Source organism: Acinonyx jubatus, chromosome C1, assembly GCF_027475565.1.
Source record: "Acinonyx jubatus isolate Ajub_Pintada_27869175 chromosome C1, VMU_Ajub_asm_v1.0, whole genome shotgun sequence".
Lineage (NCBI taxonomy): Eukaryota > Metazoa > Chordata > Mammalia > Carnivora > Felidae > Acinonyx > Acinonyx jubatus.
The window spans coordinates 93,548,724-93,565,279 of record NC_069381.1 but is presented as its reverse complement, the minus strand read 5'-3'; the positions used below and the strand labels follow the sequence as shown (position 1 = coordinate 93,565,279).

The following is a 16,556-nucleotide window of genomic DNA, read 5'->3' as shown; positions in this document are numbered from 1 at the left end:
AAGGAGCCTAAGCTCTGTTGAAGGCAGAAGCTGGGGGAAGCCCTTATCTTTTCTTGTAGATCCCCTGACAGGAGCTGGTCTTACCCAGACATTCATAAACCATTCATGGTTATGAGCAGGCCCCAAAGCCACAGGGAGTTCGTCTCTTTTCTGTTGAATAAACTGGAAACACAAGAATCCATCTGAGTTCCCTGGAGTTCTTTTCTTGAAATGACCTGAGCAATGCAATTGTCAGCTCTGCCTTTCAAGTTCACATTCCCCTACTGCTGTTTTTGGAAGGAGGGAGTTTGGGTCTAGCCCATGCTGATGTTTTCCAGTGTGGATTATGTTGCTTCCCTCTCTGCCTTGAACAACACTCACTTTGCCGGTGGTCAGAGCCAGAATCTCTTCCAGGGCGGTTTCCCACAATCCTCTCATGTCACACCGGTGTAACATCTCCTCCCATTAATACATCAGAACTACTCTTTGCCAAGGTCACTGGTGATGCCCACGTTGTTAAATTCAGAGTTCAAGTCTCACTTCTGATTCTTCTTGATGCAGCAGCAGCAGCACTGGCACACTTGGTCACTTTGTCCTCCCTGATACACTTTCTTTCTTTCTTTTTTTTTTTTTAATGTTTATTTATGTTTGGGAGAGTGAGTGTGCGAGCAAGTGGGGGAGGGGCAGAGAGAGAGGGAGACAGAGGATCTGAAGTGGGTTCTGCACTGAGAGCAGAGAGCCTGAAGTGGGGCTCGAACTCACCAACTGTGAGATCATGACCTGCACCGAAGTCGGACCCTTAACAGACTGAGCCACCTTGTGCCCCGGTGACACACTTCCTTAACTATGCTTCCGGGTTTTGATTTTACCTGACTGGTCATTCCTTCACAGCGTTCTGTGCTGATTTCTCCTCTTATCCCTGATCTCTTGATGTTGGGGAGCTCCAGGTCTCTTCCCTGGGTCCCTTTTCTTCGGTATTTACATTCACACCCTCTTGGTGTTGTCCTCTAAGCACATCATTTAAACAGCATCTGTATTATTGTCAAGAGAACAAAAGTGCAGAGAAACGTCCGTAGTACACTATCGTCCACGTAAGGAAAAAGGGGACATAAGAAAACACACGTCTGCTCGTTTGTGCACAGAGTAATAGAAAGTGACAGAAAGATTACGGAAGGAAAGAAACAGAATAGTAACAGAAAGGATAAACACGGAAATAATGAAATCGGGACTGGCAGGAGTGGAGTGAGGGTGGTGTGGAGCGAATGGGAGATCAGGAACGGGGTACAAAGGGTTGGGGGGGGCGGGTTGCCACTTACCTGAGTACACGTGTTTGTGTCATTCTGACTTTTCGAACCATGACAGTGTTTCACATCCCACAAATAAATAAAATCAAGGATGGTGGTCGTGGTGGAGCTAGAGCGACTCAAAATTAAAGCACAAACAGCAACAAATGTATTTAGCCGTATTAAAAATGCACCAACAGCGTAATCACATTGAAGGAATTAGGGAAGAAAAGAGCTAGCCTTAGTCACTTTGGAAAACGGCATTTTGCCTCCTTATTGAAAAGCTAAAGAGGAACCATGGACAAATACTGGCCTCCAGCAAATTTGCTTTTGACACGTATATAAGGTAGCAATTCTGAAACTGCTTTCTATACATTCCAGAATTAAACACAGAAGGAAATCCACTGTGGGTAAGAAGGGCCATGTTTCTCACTGCCGGAGAAAGTAGTTACAAATAGGAAAACAGAAAAGGCTAGAAAGAACCCTGTGGCGTTAGGCTCAGAAGTATCAGTGTGAAATCATGATTTCAAACTATATATGGATTGGTTGATATAGAAATATGTGTATCCATACATATATTTCCTGCTTGGACCACTAGAAGGGGCTACAGCAGTGACATCCGAATAGGCCCCATACCTTGAGGAGAAGGTGCCCAAACACCCCTGGACTAACTGGGGAAGGAGGCCTGTGTATACTGCTCCCGTCTCCCCTCTCCTGGTGGATGATTCTGAGTGGTGATTCCGAGTAGAGGCCGCTGGGCTGAGGACAGTGGGTGATGTTTCAAGACCGGGCTTCTACAAGACTTGACTCGCAGGTGGGAGAGAGAAAAGTACTCAAGTGATGTACCTCCGGAAGTAGCCAGTGGCTGGTCTGTGCTTCACCATTTCATCTCATGCTGAGGAAACAGACTCTGAGAGCTCATGTACTACTATCTCGCTGCAAAGAAGCCTTGGTAAGTGCTGTAAGGGAGCCTGGAGTGTTAAGGAATGGCAGCTGGCCAGGGGCACAGATGTACGATCAAGTCCCAGGAACGCCTGGCAAGGTTTGACACGGATGGGCAAGGGGGCAGGACTCGAGCTCCACGGGCATGACTAATGAGCGGGCACCGGTTGTCTCCGCACAGGAAGGTGATCTGTGGACACCATGTTAGGAGCTGTTGTCACTTTCTCATTTGACTTTGAAGAGTTACATAAAAGGTTCCCAAACCCTGTTTTTGTTGAGTTAGGAATATTGCCACCAGGGGCAGCAGCATACAGGGTTACATTTTCTCTGCAGGTGGGAAGAAAAACTAGGAGAGTAGAAAAAAAGCAGTAGAATACCTCTGTACAGAAAATGAAATCAAATATAAATCTGTCATTGTCGTTAAAGTCGATACATTTGGGGCACCTGGGTGGCTTAGTCGGTTAAGCGTCGGACTCTGGATTTTGGTTCAGGTCATGATCTCATAGTTCGTGAGGTTGAGACCCATGTCTGGCTCTGTGCTGTCAGCACAGGACCTGCTTGAGATTCTCTTTCCCTTCCTCTCTCTCTCTGCCCCTCCCTCGCTCGTGCTCTACAATCTCTTTCTCTCTAAAATAAATAAATACATAAATACATAAATAAATAAACAAACAACAACAAAATACAGTCGATGCTTTTGTGCACATTGAAGCAGAGAGAGCATGAGTGCCCTGAGCTTGGAGGAGGGGCTGTGCTGAGATACAGGTTGAGTTCTGAGACACAGGTTGAGTCCAGACAAACCAGACTTGAAATCCCAGCTCTGATTAACTATGTGATCATGGGGTAGTTAAATCAGCTTCTAAGGTTGTTACAATGGTTAAATGAAACATGTATCTGATACAAAGCCAATAAGTGGGAGTTATTGATATAAGCATATCTTCTGTAGAGCTTCAAGTTTCCATTTAAGTATTTCTTGGAGCGCCTGGGTGGCTCAGTCAGTTAAGTGTCCAACTTTGGCCCAGATCATGATCTCGTGGTTGATGAGTTCAAGCCCCACACCAAGCTCTGTGCTGACAGCTCAGAGCCTGGAGCCTGCTTCAGAGTCTGTGTCTCCCTCTTTCTGCCCCTCACCCACTCACACCCTGTACCTCTCTCTCTCAAAAATAAATAAACTTTAAAAATTTTTTAAAGAATTTCTTTGTATAAAGAAAGAAATATGAAATTAGAAACCCTTTAGGTTTTGTGCATAGCTCAAAGTGTTCAGGAGTAGATTCATGACAAAGTTCCAATAATCTCTCATGCTGCTACAACTTTATGTAGGGAATCATTTTATAAACTGGCTACTCTTACCACATGCTTCTAAAACACTACAATCTAGAAGCTAGTAAAGTGTTACAAATAGGAACACAAATAGGTACAAATACCTACAAATAGGTAAAGTGTGTATAGAAGGTATTAAGTGTGTCATTTCCAGGATTAAAAAAAATTAATGGTTCCTTAACTCTTTATGGAATACAGTCCATGTTGCTTAGCATGGCATACGGGGTCTGCCTCACCATCTGGTCACGTCTGTGTAGACACCTAGTGCTGTGCTCCAGGAGTTTGATCCGGGTGCTCCAAGGTGTGCTCCGTCAGTATGGAGCATGATAACAAATAGTTCAATGGACTAGAAGTTAAAATACTGTGGATACTGAACATACACTGCTTTAATACAGTTTTGCAGAATCAAGAGTATTCCGATTTTAGCATTACAGGCCTTTCCATTGCGATGGGTCCTGAGTAGAAAATAATTTCCAGAGCGACAGTTAGCATGATGAGGACCGCTCAGACCCAGTGCAGGTTCTTGGGCTGGGTCCTGGCTTCCGAGGAGCCACGTTGAAAATTGCTCTTCTGGCCACGCTGGTCACGATGTTCTCTGATTTCATCACATCATTTCACTCCTGGGTGCCGTTGTCCAGGCTTTGCTTCTGCCGCCAGTGGATTTTCCACTTTCCTTACTTTCTCAACTACCATCTGGCAAGATCCTTCCTCAAATGTTACCTCTTCTCTGAAGGCTTTTCCATCCTTCCAGAAGCTATCACTCCTTGTCTCTGCTTGCTTTATCATACTGTTCTTCTCCCTCTTGTTCACTCAACACATATGTGAATGCTAGGCTGTCATCATTTGACAGGATGCCGACTTTGCATACAAGGACCATTTCTGATTTTATTTTGTGCTCCCAGAGCTTAGCACAGAGGTGAGCACAGAGTAGATATTCCATAAGTGTTGGCTAATTGTGAACTACGAAACAGAAAATAAAGATCAGTGTCATGGACTGTGAGAATCGCATTCAGGAGACTATAGATGAGTCTGATGAGGGGAACAAGAAGGAAAAGGGGAAGAAGTGGAGAGTCTATTGTAAATCTCCCAAAAGCACATGGACTTTGGAGTCAAAGCACAAATTGTTCCATTGTTTTGGCAGAAGTTGCCAGCACCCATTTCCCAGTAGATGGGGGCACCAGGATCCTTTGTTCCCAGTGCATTTCACATTTGTTATCACATCCTAATCTGTGGATTCGATCAGCAAATCCACTAATTGCTTTTTAAGTTGACTACAGAGTGGATAAAAAAGGCCATGACACTTACCAGAGGGAAAAACAAACAATCCATGGACTTGTAGGGGCACAAGCTGGTACAAAGGTTAAGAAACTCACGTGCTTTCAGATGAAAAGAGCAGGGAGATCAGGGTATAAAAGAGAGATCCAATCTCCCTCTGTGTGTCCCATCCCTTGGGTCTGCCACTGTGTCCTACGTGTCTCTGGGCCATTGAAATCAACGCCATGAAGATCCTGGTCTTGTTGTTGGTTTGTCTACACCTCTCACAGGGTGTGGAAAGGTTTGTATGGGGATTCAGCTTCAGCCCTGAGGGAGCATCAGAAGCTATGGTAGAGCAAAGGCCTCCCATACAGATCTTATGGAGTGGCAGTCAGATCACAGTTTGGTACCATGAGCTGAAAAACCCAGGGAGCCAAGACTTACAGTGGATGGTGTGTGTGTGTGTGTGTGTGTGTGTGTGTGTGTGTGTGTGTGTGATTAAAGGTGGGTTGGTGTTTTGTGGGATAAGAAGGAAGGATGTACAATATCTATAAAGCTTAGAGGAAGGACTGGGAAGGAACAGATATTTATTCTGTGTAAGCAATATGTAAGCAGAAAACCCCAAATACACATTGCAGTGCATTTTCATGCTGGAAATGCTGGAGTGACTGCAGTGGTCAGAACTCACTAAAATCCAGGAGGATTTCTTATAAGAGGCTCTTCTTGGGTAGAGTATAAGAAGGTTTGAAAACCCACATCAGATCAATGAAGGCATTGCTTTCATGGGGAAGGTGAAGGTCACTCCTTTTGTTTGCCCTATTCTCTGCAGAATCATTCTGAAGAAAGGCAAGTCCATCCGCCAGGTGATGGAAGAGCGGGGTGTACTACAGACTTTCCTGAAGAACCACCCAAAGGTTGATCCAGGTGCCAAGTATCTTTTCAATAATGATGCTGTTGCTTATGAGCCCTTCACCAACTACCTGAATGTAAGTGAGGGTCAAGGTGGTGTCTATAAACCTTGGCTGAAAACTATTCTCAGATACTCATTTAGACCTCTCATTAGCTCTGATTTTGGACTTTTTACTAAACCCAAGTCTCTCCTTTCTCAGGAAAGTATCCGGAGAAGTTATGAGTTGGTACCATTTAACACTATCATATTCCCTCTCCTTCCTTCTTTCCTGTCATTACTGGCTCAGTCTCTAAAGCCCCATTTATATGGTTAGGAGATTCCGAATGACCATGTTCTAGTCAATTGAGCAATCGAAAGGAAGTCCTAGTGATGAGCTGTAGGGGAAAGAGGGAAAGCACAGGCAAAGCGGCCAGACAAAATCTCCAGTAGCTCCAGATGCTATGTAGCTCCCCATTTGGGAACACACACTGGTGCTCAGAGCAAGTATTTGCATGTTCTTGAGACTGCAGTGTCTGCTCAGGGCATCTCAACACACTGGTGTCCCATGGACTGTCTTTAGTGAGATGGTACATGAGTGTCAGATCTAGAAGCCACTTCAGGAATCTCCTATCTCAAGTCCCACTTTTATAGATGGTGGATGAAGAGGCAGGGCAGTGACATGACTGGCTAAAATTCATTTAGAACTCAAACTATGTCTCAGTGAAGTTCTCTTCTTGCTTTTCTAGCCACCTTTCTTTTTTTATTTCTGGCACCTTAGCTACTAAGTGACCAAGGGAGGAGAATGGTGTGGAAATATCTAACACCAGAAGAGAAAGAGGTGTGTGTGTGTGTGTGTGTGTGTGTGTGTGTGTGTGTGTGTGAGAGAGAGAGAGAGAGAGAGAGAGAGAGAGAGACAGAGACAGAGAAACAGAGAGAGACAGAGAGAGAGAGAGATGGGGAAGGTGATGGGCACTGGGAATGGAGAAAAAAGTGATTGCTTCTCCAGCTTTGCATGTTCTGGCATAGAACGGCAAATCCATGGAGGTATCACCTTATTGCAAAGGAGAAAACACATTTGGAAGGAGAGGTTGTCTTGCCAGACTAATTCTCACCTGGTCAAAGTCTTGCATATAAGGACAAAAAATGGAGAATATCGAGGGGCTCTGGCTCCAGAAGTGACAGAGAATTTCTGGAAAGAGAAGAATATAATTCGGCCACAATGTGGCTTCTAGTGAGTCAACTTCATCTCAATCTTTAGGACATGGCTTGGCTGCTTAATACACTGGGGTAACAAACTTTTCTTTGCAGTCCTACTACTTTGGAGAGATCAGCATTGGGACACCACCACAAAATTTCCTGGTCCTCTTTGACACGGGTTCATCCAACCTGTGGGTGCCCTCCACCTACTGCAAGAGCCAGGCCTGTTGTGAGTATACCACCATCACCACCCACCCACGGATAGGAGCAGAGGGCGACGCAGAGTCGGGATTAAACACAAGCCCATCATCCAAGTCTAGAGTTCTTGGTGCATATCCATGATCTCAGCCTCCTTAAATTCAGAACATCTGGAAATCTTGCTCTTGGTCTGTATTTCACAAGTGCTGCATCTCTAGAAAGCGAAAGAAGTAGACCAGGGCTTCCATTCCTTTCTCTATTGATCCCTTTCCTCAGCTCTCTCCTGTGGGCCCCAATTCCTGGCACTTTTGAGTTGACCCATGCTTCAGGAAATGGTAGGTTGGAAGGAATTGGGGCAACATCTGTTTCCCAAGGGGACAGACTTTTCTGGGGCTATTGATTGCCTTCAGCCCAGAGTCTGAGGCTGAAGCCCAATCCCAGGCTTGGTCTGATGGTCCCAGGCCATCAAGGATAAGTGTCCTCCGTGTATTTTGGAAAATGTGTTAACACTAACATTGCATTGTCTCTTTGCACAGCCAATCACAACACGTTCAACCCCAGCATGTCTTCCACCTACCAAAACAATGGGCAAACCTATACACTATACTATGGAAGTGGCAGCCTGACTGTGCTCCTGGGATATGACACCGTCACTGTAAGTGCTGTTCTCATCTTTCTGTGGGTCTGCCATTTGGCTCCCCTTTTCTAGACTCTTAAGCTGTCAGAGATATCAAAGGTTGTTAATTAGGTACACATTTCTAAAAGCTGACTCTTGGAAAGAGTGCCACAGGCCATCTAATTAAACCTTTGTCCCAAGACCGGAATTGCCCCACAGCAGTCCTGACCGCTGCAGGCTCTTTACGTTGTGCCTCCCCTGTGACTTTGCTCCTTGGTCTTATCTGCCCTCCTCAACCACCTGGAGCACATCTGCTTCCTCCTCCACAGGACTTCACTCTGGGTATTTGAAGACCTTCCTTTCACTATTTTCTTTTCTTTATATCAAGCACACGCAGTTCCTATGTTATTTGTGCACACAGATTGTTCGATATAAAACCAAGCACTGTCCTTTCACTGTCCATGGAAGTGGAAACTCTAACTCCAAAAAACAATGGCCTCTACTTCTCCAACACCCACACTCTTCTTTCCAAAACATGCATGTTTGGCTGATGCTGTCATCCCTTCTTTTCCATGCTAGGACTGAGCCAACTCAATGAAAGAAGCTAATTTCTTCTCCCTAAAAAAGGGTCTAGGTTCCATTCCCCGGACACCTAAGTCTGGGAAGGATTTGTCTACCCTGAATTGTTAATCTTTTCTTTTCACTTGTCTCAGGTTCAGAACATCGTCATCCATAACCAGGAGTTTGGTCTGAGTGAGATTGAACCTAGCAACCCCTTCTACTATGCAAATTTTGATGGTATCCTGGGAATGGCCTACCCCAACCTGGCGGTGGGGAATAGCTCAACAGTCATGGAGAGCATGATGCAGCAGGGCCAGCTCACCAGCCCCATCTTCAGCTTCTACTTCTCTCGGTGAGCATCTTTGCCCTGTAGGGCTCAGCAAATGAGGCACTGTGGGGGTTTTTATTTTACTTTATTAATTTTTTAAACATTTATTTATTGTTGAGAGACAGAGTGCAAGCAAGGGAGAGGCAGAGAGAGAGGGAGACACAGAATCCAAAGCAGGCTCCGGGCCCTGAGCTGTTAGCACAGAGCCTAACGTGGGACTCAAACTCGTGAACATGAGATCATGACCTGAGCTGAAGTTGGATGCCCAACCGACTGAGCCACCAGGCACCACAAGATGACTCTTTTCTTAAAAATGGACTATAATCCCTCAACATTTAATAAGTAAATGTCGAGATTGTTGTATTAGATTCACAAAATTCAGAGCTTATAGGACCAGCCACATGATCATTTCTTAATACAATAAGTATAAATATAGAATAAAGAGAACTATAATGAAATGATATTTATAAGAACATATCTGGCTCCAAAAAGAGTTCTTGTAGTCATCACTTCACAGGACATCTCAAAAATCTTGTTTTTAGCTCCATTTTTCCAGAAAGGCAATGCAGGCTCAGACAGGTGGTCACTGTTGAGCATGACTGACACTGACAGGGGTGAAGCCATGACTCAAATGCAAATACCTTGGTCACAAATCCAGTACTTTTCTTACTCTGCTGGCCTTGAACTCTTGTGGCAAACTTTACTTACTGCTTCATCTTCCTAACCACATGATCCCCAGGGGACCTGAGTCCAAATGTTCAATGACTGGCAGGCCCAGGTTAGGGAACAGAAGAGGCCTGAATCCTCTTAACACCGTCTAGTTCCCAACCTGAGCACGACAGGAGCATCCCCATCACTGCCCACTTGAGATCTCTGTCTGTCAGGCCCCTCCAGGTACTCTCTGAGGGGTTTCTTCTTGTTCTCACTTTGTCCTCAGGAGGGTGTCCCTGGGAGGCTTTTAGAGTTTGTTTTCACAGGCCTGGTTTCCAATCCCATTGCCTCTTTTATGGGCATAGTCTGTGTTTCCGTTCTCTGGTACTCTGGGTGTTCCTCCGAGGAGGCTCCTCTCCCTTATGCCTTAAGCCTGGCGGAGCCTGAAGAGCAGGTCAGAGGATGGTACCCCTCTTCCTCTGGTTCCACTGTGTCTGAAGGAGAGAGGGACAGTGAGAGGGGAGGGAGGGGCTGCCTGGCCATGTGTGTTGTGGGAACTCACGCTCTTCTCCTCTTCTCCCTAGCCAACCAACCTATGAGTATGGTGGAGAGCTCATCCTGGGAGGAATGAACAGCCAATTTTATTCTGGTGAGATCGTCTGGACTCCTGTCACCCGGGAACTGTACTGGCAGGTTGCCATCGATGAGTAAGTACAGAGGAAAGTTCCTATGGATTATGGACACCCCTAGAGTGTCCCTCCAGTGTGACTCTATTTCCTGTTCTTGTCATGGCATAAACCCCTTAAAGAGAATCAGCAAACCTTCAGGCTGATTATTCCTGGAGCTCAGTAGACTTTGGCATCTAGCTCTTGACTGAACTTTTTGACTTGGTCACTGAGCCTTGTCATGTCAGCAGGTTGGTCATTCCTAGGTCTCTGTGAATCCTCATCTTTGTTCCTGGAAGCTTCATTATCCTAATTAGCATAGTCTTTACCACTTCCTTCATCAGGAAATGTAATAGCTGTCATGGGTGTTTTCTATGTGCCCAGTGTGCTAAATATTTATTTAATATGTTATTGCATGTGATCTCCACTACAACACTATAAGGTGGTCAGCAGTATATTTCTTTGCATAGATAAAGAAATCAAGGCTCAGAGGTTAAGTAACTTATCCAAAGTCACACATTTCACACATTTCAAAATTTGAGCCCAAGCATATTTGATCCCCTAACCCACGATCATGAATCAGTTACTTCTACACCCCAAGCCTTCAGGAAATGTCCATCACTGCCAGATAAAGATACATGTCTTTGGCCAGTAGTTGAGACCATCCAACAGCTGAGCCCTACCTATCAGAACAGCCTTCCCACCACTTCCGGATGTGCAGCACGGACCTGACCATGTCCTTGCACCTCACCATGACTTTCTTGCTTCTTCTCTTTTGACTATGACACCTGAAGTGGTCCTCGTGTCCTTGCACATCCTTCTGAGCCCAGATGAATTATTACCTCCCTTGAAAAGGCCTCTCAGGGTCTCAGTCTCTCTTTCAATCCCATAGTCTTACCAGCTTGCATCTCCTCATCTTTGGGTATGTCACAGTGCAACCAGCCCAATGTGAAGAGTAGAGAGAGAGGTAATTGGTTGGGTGTCTTATTCACCATTACATCCAAGTACCTTGGTTCACCAACAGTACCCAAAAGATACATGGACTGAAGAGGAAGGGTAGAGAAGGAGCCGGTGACTGAATCACATAGGACCACATTACGGAGATTACCAGCTACTGCATTAAGTGGTAGCTTAATGTATGGTGTTGTCTCATGTCTCTTAGAAGGTACTCTTTAAAAACAGTGAATACAATCTGCTCCTGTTTGTATCATGATAATTCTTGCAAGAATGTCTTGCACATATTAGATGCCCAAGTGATTTATGAAGTGATTCCCAGCTTTGGCACTTTGTGGACCTCACATCGGTAGATATAGAAAGGTAAGACACAGAGAAAGGAAGATAAGATAAAGGAAGAGAAGCCCTGCCTCCCCAGGCCTCTCAGTCAGAGCTGGAAGGATTACCAGACCAAGAAGGCACAGCAACATTATAAGGGCAGCTGTGTCGTGGGGTGGCCAGGCTTCCTAGAAGAGGCAGAATGTCGGAGCTCCGAGGTTGGGGAGATTAGGGTGAACATGGCACAGGCATGTGGCAGTAGGCCACTGATTTCTCTTGTACTGGTGTCCCTCTCAGGTTTCTCGTTGGGAATCAGCCCACCGGCTTGTGCTCCCAGGGCTGCCAGGCCATTGTGGACACAGGGACCTACGTGCTGGCTGTGCCCCAGCAGTACATGAACTCCTTCCTGCAGGCAACAGGAGCCGAGGTGTCTCAGTACGGTGATGTGAGTAACCAGAAGCCAAGGATTTCTCTGCACACTGATGCAGCCTCAGCACAGGAAGAGGGGTTTGGGTGGGGGGCTAAACCCCTGGCAGGACAGATTAAGTGGGGACACAGCATGGCCTTTCAGGCATGAACCCTCAAAGCAAGGAGGAGTGAGGGGAGGGAGTAACACCAACCAGACTGTGAGTATGGGCTGAATGGTTGTCAGGAGGGACGGCTGTTCCATTGCAGCCCTAGGAGCACATTTCACCTTGGTGTGGCCAGTGTCATTTGACGTGTGCCAATAGAGGCAGGCATATCACATTTCCCCATTCCACCGAGATTTCTTTTTACCTAGAAATACTCCTTTGGCTTTTATCTGAGCAGCCTCCCGTCCCCACCCCTCCTCCCCTTGTACACACTTCTGCAGTTTGCTCCTCCAGCATGTAAGAGTCTCATTTAGTCAGACCAAATCTTGGCTCCTCAGGGTGTGTGTGTGTGTGTGTGTGTGTGTGTGTGTGTGTGATGAGTATGTGGACAGGTACACACAAGCAGGGATATGAATTGTGTGAGAGCATGCTTTTACAGGCTGGGCCTGTGTTTCTTCTCTGTAAGTTGCACTTTCTGAAGGTAGAAATCTGTTCTGGAATGAGTCTAACTCCTTATGGCCATACCAACACATCCCAAACCTGAGATGTGCTCAGGGAGACCCAGGAAAGCAGAGCACCTGGTCAGTGTTGTGCCTGGGAATCGGGTTTTGCCTTCCATGCTCTCAAACAGCCTCTGCTGGAAGGTCAGGAAGGAAGTCTCACAGGGGAAGGGGGACTGGGGCCCTTTGTCTGGGCCCCCCATCTCCTGGCACACTACAGCTCTGCCTCTCCTCTCTCTCAGTTTGTGGTCAACTGCAACTCCATACAGAGCATGCCCACCATCACCTTCGTCATCAGCGGGTCTCCTTTACCTCTGCCTCCCTCTGCCTATGTCCTCAACGTACGTATGCACTCTGGGCTCCACGGACATGGGATTGGATGGGCCCAAACAGCTGTTCCGTGTCCCAGCTCACGTCTGGACACCTATGGGGAGTCACCAGTAGCAGGGCTGAGGGTGAACAAGAAGCCAGAGACCCCACAGGTGTCATGGAATATAGGGTGGGAACTTCCTGTGGGGAAAGGCTTTTATATGCAAAAATGTTATCTCTTTATGTCTTTTGTCTCTTCAGAACAATGGCTACTGCACCCTTGGGATTGAGGCCACCTACCTGCCCTCCCCCAGTGGGCAGCCCCTGTGGACTCTGGGAGATGTCTTCCTCAAGGAATATTACACTATCTATGACATGGGCAACAATAGAATGGGCTTTGCCCTCTCTGTCTAGGCAGGTGAGAGGCAGCTGTCTCCACCCTCACTGCAGGACTCTGGGATTACCCTACAGTTTCTCTGGGCTGACCGCAGCATTTTAGACTAATCTGACCCTTCTGTGCACTAGAGTCTTACTTCCTGCAACTAATAAATCAAGAATCTCCAAATGTCTTTGTTGCTCCTTCCAAATGTCTTCTTTGCCTTATGTTTGTAGTAGTTTATTCTAAATTGAAAATTAGCGCCCGCTCGTTGGGAAATCTGTGAATTGACCAATGGGAGAGAACATGGAGCAGAGATCTGAGTGAGGACCCACTGCACAGACCTTAAGGACTCAACAGTCCCTTCATGACGAACGCTGGCTGGAGGTGACCAGCCCTCCCAGCACTCTCCCTTCCAACACATTCTTCTTTGCATTCTTAGACAAGAATGTGAACCGGAGTAGTCTCTGACTCAAGAATTTTAGAGAAGAAAAAGAAACTTTAGAGAACATTTCCAACTGGTGCTCTGAGAACAAATCTGATCAGAAAATGTGGTTCTTTTTGAAGGGAGCAGCACAGTTTTAATGAATATTTTCTGGTATTTTCATAGACATTATCCTCCCTATGGTGCTTTCAGGCTGCTCACATACGCACTTTACCTGCCTGGGCCTGACTGCTTTTGAGTTTAGAAACCCCATCTCATTTTACAGTGGAAGAAAGTGAGGTGTGGCCAGGTAGTCATACAGTTAGTGTTAAAATCAGATCCAGATTCAAGGTATTAAATACTTTTATTGTGCTGCCACGTGATGAAGTCTGCTATGTGCAAGCCATGGACGCATGCAATTATAAATGAGGCGTGGCGTTGGCTCCCTAGGGATTTTCTATCAAGTAGAGCCTCTGGCTCCAGAGCGGTTTTCTGATGGCAGTAAGACCAGTAGCTGAACTTGCCCTCCACGGTAGGTTATGAGCAATCATCTGCAGTGGGTTCTTCGACCGCAGTAATGCTGCCTTTGGGGAGCTAAGAACTGGTGTGGCTCTGGGACTCAAAATTGTTTCCAGAAATGTAATTAGAAAGATGTATCTGGGAAGAAAGATGCAAAGAATTCTCAGTCCAGATGTGCATGGGTGGTGGTGGTGGACGGAGGTGTGCCTTTCTCCACAGCATCGCATCGTTCCCCTCTACCGACGTACGATATTGTTGACCTAATGGAACTGACTAATGTAAGCACTTTGGCCATTCCTTTTCCTTTTTGTTGTGTTTCTCTTATAAGAGATACAGACTTTTCTTTTTCAATTTTTTTGCCAAAGGGACGGATCTCAGTTCAGCTGCAATTCACCTACGTCCTCACCATCTGCCCTGTCAGCTACTGTTCCTGCCTCAGTATCACCTCTATTCATTCTCTAGTGGTTAGCCTCAATGATATAAAGCCATGATCTTTCATTAGTGGTAAAATTTCTGGAACGTTCTCAATCCTGAGATACAGAAAATCCAAGTTATCATGAGTAACCTGAAATTCATCAGCAGGGGACCATCCGTAGCCACTGGGAACATATGGCATTGGTAATGAGGGCTGCTGAGGATCAGGACGATTTCTGTTAGGGTGTGGAATTAAGGTAGCGGTAGAATGTGCTAGTTTAGAATGGATCCATCACTAACTTTCCAGAAATTAGAAATCTTCGTGGAAAACAGTTGCCATTTTTATCGTCTATTTGTTTGCTCTCACTCCATTCCTAGGTCTTTGAGAAGGGGGTTTGGCTTATAGTCTTGCCTCACCAAATTGGCCCATTGTCTGCCTTCCTCACATCCCCAGCCCCAAAACCAGAGGGAGAACTGGCATCCCCAGAGTGTTTCTGTTGCTCCTTTCCTGGTAGCCCACGGAAAAGTCCCAGGGCACTGAGATGGCGAGTTTCAAGACTTCCAACTCCTACCTTCTGGTCTTCCCGTCCGGGTGTAGCTATGAAACTTGTGTGTTACTTTACCAACGGGTCCCAGTACCCAGATCCTGCCAAATACATGCCAGAGAACGTGGAACTGTGCCTGTGTGTAGACCTCACCTATGCCTTCACTGCTTGATCAATCACAAGATCATGCCCTGCGAGTGGAATGATGATGTCCTATTTCCCAGTTCCAGGCCCCTGAGCAGCAGTCAGTACTTTGTTCTGAAATACCTGGGAGAGTCACAGGACAGACACCCTGGGTGGACTTGAAATCCAAAGGTAGTATTGGGGACCACCTCCCCACTCAGGACTAAAGTACACAGTATAGAAAGGGTAGCTCTGGAGGAGAGGAAAGAAAATGTCAAGCTACCTTGACAAAAATAAAAATGACATCCTTTTCCTCGGCAGTAATTTTATCTTCTAGAAAAATTGGCTTCTTTGCTCTAATCCTCTATTTCTCATTCCCTACTCTTACTTCTAAACTGGAAGCCCCTGTTGTGCTCTGGTCTGTGTCCCTCTGAAGCTCCTTAGCCAAGGGCAGTGAGCAAAAGAAAGTCCAGAATTGCCAGAGGGACTTAAAAGGAAAGTAACTTCAAAGACTGACTGAAATTCACCTCGCTTAAGGAACTTTCTAGAAGAACTGCCTTCCTCCTGAGATCAGAATGGGACAAGTCAACCCCATTTGGAAGATCCCATTTTCTGTTTTCTAATAGGTGATGCATTTGACAATTTTGGGGGCTTGTGGGAAGGGGGAGAAACAGTAATCTCCAGAGTCTCATGGATGTCTTTGGATAAATGTCCACCATTCCCTCCATGAGGCTGTCTCCAGGTAGAAAGCAAGGTTCTCTACAAGATCCCATACACATGTTGTATTAAGTGGAAGGCTCTCTTCCGCTCAGTCTGGCCTCTTTCCCTCTGCTCCAGAAAGGATGAGTGGGTGTTCCAATCTGAATGGCTGGCATAAAGTTGATCCTTGGAGAAGCAGGAAGAGGATCCCAAGAGAAGATTTCCTGGGGACATGATTCTGTCCTTTTGGTGCCAGAACCATGAGTCTGAGAGAAGACCATTTTGACTCTGGTGGCAGTTTCCTCATGCCTGGCTAAAATGGACTTCACTCTGTCATTTCTCTGTCATTCCTCATTAGGAATGAAAACCTGGTTATGCTTTTGATGGTTAGCTTGTGGGACTTCAACACCCAGAAATAAGAACCTCTTCTTTCTATGGGGAGTTGGCCTAGGGACTGATCTCAGGAAGATGAGGCTGAAGCACTTTGAAGGTGAAGAAAATTGTGGTTGAAGGTGGCACAAAAGATCCCAGAAGTGAATCAGCAGATTTTCCAGAATAGGGAAAAAGCTAGAATTGGGAAATGAGAAATTTATTTATCTTCAAATAAGAGCTGAATGGAGTCCATAGTTTTTATTCCTAGGATCATAGGATGAGGGAAGGCAGAGAACTAGAGGTAGAGAACCAATAGGAAGGGCTGCTCTATGGAAGGAGTCTGTAACCTACACAAGACCTACACATAGCACATGTTTAATGTTTATCTACAATGCTCCAATTTACTTCAGTGAGTGTTTACTGAACATATATTGTGTGCTGAGTACTATGGCAGGCACTGAGGATTCAGATCTGGGATACACAAGGATGAAGGGGCTATAAAAGAGGAACTCTTGAGAATATGATGTATCCTCCTATTTCAACAAAATAAA

At 45.9% G+C, this 16,556-nt stretch overlaps 1 protein-coding gene across 1 annotated transcript; it reads left to right on the top strand.

Annotated features, from left to right (window-relative positions):
* The first annotated feature begins 4,786 nt into the window (after positions 1–4,786).
* Positions 4,787–13,082, top strand: LOC128313953 (pepsin B-like). Its single transcript, XM_053214603.1, has 9 exons — positions 4,787–5,076; positions 5,605–5,761; positions 6,973–7,090; positions 7,596–7,714; positions 8,389–8,588; positions 9,800–9,922; positions 11,450–11,597; positions 12,467–12,565; positions 12,795–13,082. Exons 1-9 carry the CDS (start codon positions 5,021–5,023, stop codon positions 12,945–12,947), a joined length of 1,173 nt encoding a protein of 390 aa, XP_053070578.1. The 5' UTR covers positions 4,787–5,020; the 3' UTR covers positions 12,948–13,082.
* Positions 13,083–16,556: the final 3,474 nt, after the last annotated feature.